The sequence below is a fragment of the Vollenhovia emeryi genome, unplaced genomic scaffold, assembly GCF_000949405.1.
Source record: "Vollenhovia emeryi isolate VEMERY1.0 unplaced genomic scaffold, V.emery_V1.0 DF939178.1, whole genome shotgun sequence".
NCBI classification, from domain to species: Eukaryota; Metazoa; Arthropoda; class Insecta; order Hymenoptera; family Formicidae; genus Vollenhovia; species Vollenhovia emeryi.
Genome location: NW_011967188.1, coordinates 1,239,081 through 1,245,214, shown reverse-complemented (window position 1 = coordinate 1,245,214; position 6,134 = coordinate 1,239,081). Strand labels below are relative to the sequence as shown.

The following is a 6,134-nucleotide window of genomic DNA, read 5'->3' as shown; positions in this document are numbered from 1 at the left end:
GTTAATCTAAATAATTACCTAGACAAATTAAAAAATATTTCAGACAAAAATTGTTTATATTAGTGGAATAAAATAATATAATAAACAATAGGGGGTTCCGTTAAAAAATTGAAGGTAACCTTCACGTGACCTTCAAGCAACTATTCAAGGTCAAATTAATAATACCATTTTGTGTTCCCCTCGGAACCAAACAACTTTTGTCTGAAACATTTTGTTCTCAAATTAAAACCAAATAAGTTATTAGGGGTGGTAAATTAAAATGACTCGCCCTGTATATTTGCGTTACATTCAATCTCTGTAACCCCCTAATAAGAAAATATATCGCAGGCATCTTACAACTCTTTGTATAATTGCAATATAATGGTGTGTATAATTTAATGGAATATAAACTACAAATTAAAAACTAAGCAAATAGACTTTGGCTGTGCAGTAGTTTTGCGAACAGCTGAATAAATTGATCTCGTTGTATCACTTCCAGATTTTTTTTCTATGTTATCTCTTTTTTCGTATTATCTTTATATTTTACGCACCACGTCTTTTGTCAGTTTATTATCGTCATTGCATGCGTAAGTCGAGATAGTTGGAATATATTTTATCATTAAAAACAAAGAGACTGTATGAGAATGTGAGAAAGAGACCAAAGTTTGGAAATTTTTTTTAAAAACTGCACTCTCGACATACCTTGGCCTCTTTGCAATCATATCTTCGAGGCCAGCGCAATCAAAACTAACCGTGCAGCCAGTTTTCGTTTCTTTCTGCATTGTACGAGGACTTTGTGTTTCAGAAAAATGGAAAAGTGCTTGAAAATCTCAAATCTTTCTTGGTCTCTTATGTACATGCCGTCGCGCATTTGCACCATATTGCACTTCTGATTTTCGCACAAGTTGCGAGAATTTTGAATAAGAATTTGTATGGCTTCCAGGTCAGTACCTTTGGCGAACGTAAACGCGTACATATTTCTATTTTCATCATTTCGCATATACTTCGACGATAGTGTATGTGTAACACGTCGTTATAGGATTCGTACCACTATAGCGCATGTATTTTGTTCCTCGTGTTCTTGTTAATTAGTGCAGTTTGCAAGCCGCAAACCCCCGAAACCTGATCAAAGAACATCGCACACAAAAAGAAATAACGTAATTTTTGAACATACTTTCACACGCGCGTTTTGACGCATTTCCTATCTCAAAATTTCAATAGGTATCGGCGTAATATTTATCGTTACTTGCGAAATGAAGATATTCGCGAGATCAATCAAGACAACGTAGATCAATAACAAGGAAAAGTAATTTGAAAAAACGTAGGGAGATAATGATAACAATAAGATGACTTTTCTTTGAGAAATAAAATTTTTCAAAAATAAAGTTCTGCCGTGTCGCTCATAAATCCTCGAGCTGCTTCCCGACGGTGGTCGTAACGATGTTGCGGCTGCAAATAATCTAATAAGACCCGCTAAGTTAAATGCTAACTGTTTTACTCGAAGCATTTCAACGGCGTCGATTATGCCGATTGACCGATCGAAAGTACGCGTGCGAAAGCGCGCTTGTCAAATCCACTTTTACGTTTCCATGGAACGTTTATGACCATTGAAGGATAAAGCTCTGTACATTGTAATAACAATGCTTAAAATTAAATGCATCAAGATTGAAATTGATATTTGCGATAAATATGGACAGCCAAACGATCGATGCGAAACGAATTGGAAGCAACAGCTCTAATAAGGGCTATTAGATGCACGACCGTTAATAATATACGCAATATTTGCCTGTTACACAATACGCCTAAGCCGCTTCATTAGATGCTAACTACGATGCGATTTTATCCACCAACACGGCTTTTAACACCGCATGATGTGGTTCAATCGAGTTATTAATTTTCGACATGCATAACCAGAGCGTTATTGGATCCCTGTAAGAGATTCAGCAGACAAGATATTTATTAATTCGACAGTGTATAAAATTAGCAGCATATTTAATCCGCTAAAGTTTCTGGATACGAAAGAATTTTTTATGCGACAATTAGCGCTTATTCTAAAATTGCAGTTGTATAATTCCAAAGGACATCGAAATTAATCGACAGTTTGATTTCCATCGGTCATTACGCACAGTTTGTCCTCGATAATTTCTATGCTCGCGCTCGTACCATTTTCTAGCCCACGTAAGGATTGATAACCGCGTCATACGGAACCGTGAATGCTATTGTAACATTTCGTAGCCGCGAAAGTTAACGGATTTGACATTGCAACGGAGCAACGATAATTCGCTTTTACGCGAGTTTTGCGTAGAATAGCGAAACTTCGCGACAGCATCGCAGAAATAATCTATTGCTCGCGCCGAGACCCAAATAGAAGTTGAGCGGACGTATGCAGTCGTCAAATCTACGATGTAACTACCTTAACTTTACATTGCGCATTGTTACAGTTTCCAGGGACGGAAATAGAACGATTGATGTCGCTAATCTAATCACGTTCACAGTTTGTTTCATAATATTGCTCAGTATTAGTTTTTATATCCAGTATTTAAAATGATTTTATAAAGATTTAATTTTACGATTTTTAAATATTCAAATCTTACGTTGTTTTATTATTTTTAATATAATTAGATGATGTTTATATTATTATATTTAAAACATGATAAACAAATCATGACGTTTTGTTTAAACAACTCGAGTCGAAATTTTGGCTATGTTGAACCTTTAATTCTATTATATAGTAGGACCTAAGACAGTAAAAAAGGTCGAACCGCAAGTACAATTTTACTCCTACTTTAAAACTGACAGTATCAGAAATTTCTACTTTTGCCAGTTTAGCATTAAAGTAAGTCCTTTTAAGTAGGAGCTAAAGTAAATTTTTAAGTAATTAAAGATTCAAGGGAGAAGTAAAAAAATATAATGTCATCAAAGTAGGTTATTATTGGTTTATGTAGGTGCATAGATCAGCTAAGTAAGTGTAAATTATTCTTAAAAGTGTCAAAATAGTACCAAAATTTCGACTCGGAATTTGTTACAAAGTAAGACAGACAAGATCAAAAGCAGATAGAAATAATTGGATCACAATGCTCGATCTCTCGATTTATTCCCGCGACCCCCCGACGTTTCTTCTCACCGCTTTAAACGCGCGAATTGGTCGAAAAATTTTTCGCGTGCGCAATAAATCAAAGTGCTTGATATTTCGCACGATCTATCGCGTGTGATGTGGTTATGGCAGAAAAAGAACAGAACTGACGTACATGCTACGGTCTCCGAGAAATTACGTTTTCAATGCCCTCCGTAAGTTGTCCGCGTAAATCCGTTTCGACTCCACGGGAAGTGGAAACGACCAGTCGAATGTCAGACCGACGAAAAAATTTGATGGCGATACGTGAAATATCAAAGCGTTGTTTAAATTATAGTTTTCTGCGAAAGAACAAAGCTGAAAAATAGAGCTATTCGTAAACACGCGTAACAAACACACTTTTTTGACATTTTCGATCTATTTGCGCTTGCTCGACTATTGATTGACTATTTATTCTTTTGGTGACGCAACACTTTTCTGACGTCGCAAAAGAACATTTTCCTCGCGCTTTATAATTCATAGCTATCCAAATCGGGGCTAGGATAATACACCATTATTAATATATCTTCTTCTATGTATTATAGAAATATAGATCGTCGTGCAAAGCCATATACACAGCACAGAAAACAATAACGGAAAGTATGATAAATTTCCTTAAAAAATATATGTCTGTTATGAATATGTGAATTTTAGAAATTGCAAAAAATATTTATTCGAGCACCAGATTGTTTAAAAAATTTGCTTAATTAAAATTTACTATGTTAAACTTGTTTCCAGTTTCCTTAATACGATACAATTTGAATTAAACTTTTTTAAATTGCCTGTGTCATATATACGTGACAGATAAACAAATTTTTAATTAGCACTCGTGCGAGGTACTTGAAATGTTTGTAAAAGAATGTGAGTTCAGACTTATTCTCATTTTCCGAAAAGGGGAAGGACTGTGATGAAACAGTTACCGCATTACCGCTACCGCAATAATTTCGCGGACATCATGATTCGAACTTAATTAAAAAAGGAAAGTCTTCTATTATGAGATAAGCTTCTAATATAAAATAGCAGGTTTTCAACACCCAAATTCAGTCACAAATCTTTTTTCCCAACGATTACACTCCACCACACGATTAATCTAACAATGAATTTTCCACTAAACAGATTTCGCTCCAAAGGCAATAAACTCGTGGTGAAATCAACTGATGATGCCTATTCAGAAATGCCGCTATCCTATATTAGGATCTTGTCTCATAATAGAGGACTTTCCTTTATAACTCAACAAGTATAAAACAAATATAACATATATTAATATAAAAATAATGAATAATATGAAACAATATAAATAATGGAATGAAAATTTTCGTAAAAACTATCGCGTGAAACAATTAAAGCTTAAATCAAGCGGTCAAATCAGAACAACGTAATCAAGAATCAAAATTTTAATTGTGAGTCATCGTTTCTTATCTCCTTTAAAGATGCGTTTCACAAGTAACCATGGGACCAACTTTCCATGCAATATGCGCAAGCGGAAACTACTTTTACGGGTCAAGTTACAAAAACATTAATTAATGAAAAACAAACTCAACATGTATCTTAAAGTTTTTAAGACTTTAAGACGGCAAGTTGATTAACTCAAGAAAACCGTGAACATGTATTAAAAAACCTTATTTTGTTTTTGATTAACTTTAAAAGTTTAATACGTTATTTCTGTGGTACGTATTTAATGTTAATGTTTTGCTAAAATTGCTTATAATTAAATGAATATTTAAATTCTACTGTTTGCATATTTTTACTGTTAAAATTTAATACGCAAAGGTCTTTAAAACGAGATTTGATTCCGATAAATTTGTAATTGTTTGAAACCTTTATATTACAGCATTATCTATATATTATAAAAAGCACAGAATGAATATACAAAAGTTAAATTTCACTCTTATCGTTCGAAAACACTGAATTAACGGGAAAAAAATTAATTGTTCCCACGCATTAAAATGTCATCACTAATTATTCGGCGGGCAACTGTTATCGGGTTAATGAAAGTGTAAAAAAATTACATTTATCGCTGTACGTAATTGATGTACAAATGTCGAGACAATTAAATTTCATAACGGTTCTTGTACCACTTGTTGCGAAATAGTTTAGAATTATTAACACATTATGACATTGCGCCTTTGGCGAACCCCAGTCATTTGCGAAAGCTACAATGAAATACACGAATTAACGTATGTGATCGAGAAGTCACTTACGTTTAGCGTGCGTCTTATCGCTGATAGAAACTAAGATCACGAGCAGAGCGATCGAGAGGTAGAGCGAGAAAGTGGGACCGGAAGTCGCGTTGCTTTTCATCCTGTCAAGGTCGTCAACGGCGCGCTGCTGCGAGGGTGGAGGAGGGCCGAGAAGACGGCGGCTGGCTCGACTGTGCTTCTGCTTGCGCGGATGACAGATGGCACCGAAACGATGCTACCCCGTCGAGCAGGTGGTTGTGAATGAACGATGGCGGCGGCGCGCGTTCCCCCTTTTACAGGAACGGAAGCCGGAGTGGCGCAGTCGGATATCAGCGGTGCACGCCGGGTATATAAACGCGGGGTGTCCGTGGGTGGAGGTGATATCTTCCAGGTGGTGGTGGCGGTGATCACGACATTGTTATCACTTGTGAACTTTCGCGATAATCCCGAACGCGGAGATTGACGGATATGTAGGTCTTGGACTAGCGCAGCACAGGAGAGAATCGCGCGTGCCGTAAAGAGCGCTTTAAGGTAGAGTCCAAGGAAATTTCGAACGGGTAGTTGCGAGCGTGTCACGATATGCAGATCTTGATAATTTAATAGCGTTACGGAGAGATCACTTTTGCAATCAAAACTTCACTGCAATTTAAACCCCACAAGAACTGCCTCTTGTGTTTTTTGATGCGGTCTGCCGTTTTCGAGTAAAATTAAAAATTTTTAATTAAAAGTATAAATAGCTTCACCTTTTTATCTAAAAATATTTCATCGGTATTAGAAAATGGTTCTTAATACATGCACACACAATTTGAACAAAATATCTGTAAGCGTTCCCTTAGATTTGCGAAATTTTTATTTCCCTTTTC

At 35.9% G+C, this 6,134-nt stretch overlaps 1 protein-coding gene across 2 annotated transcripts in view; it reads right to left on the bottom strand.

Annotated features, from left to right (window-relative positions):
- The window catches only part of LOC105563328, a 15,758-nt gene extending 10,140 nt beyond the window's left edge, over window positions 1–5,618 (bottom strand). For both annotated transcript variants that reach the window (XM_012014831.1, XM_012014832.1), the window contains exon 1: window positions 5,293–5,618. In XM_012014831.1, coding sequence (XP_011870221.1) covers window positions 5,293–5,392 — 100 coding nt within the window. In that variant the 5' untranslated portion in view covers window positions 5,393–5,618. The remainder of the gene's footprint in view (window positions 1–5,292) is intronic.
- Window positions 5,619–6,134: the final 516 nt, after the last annotated feature.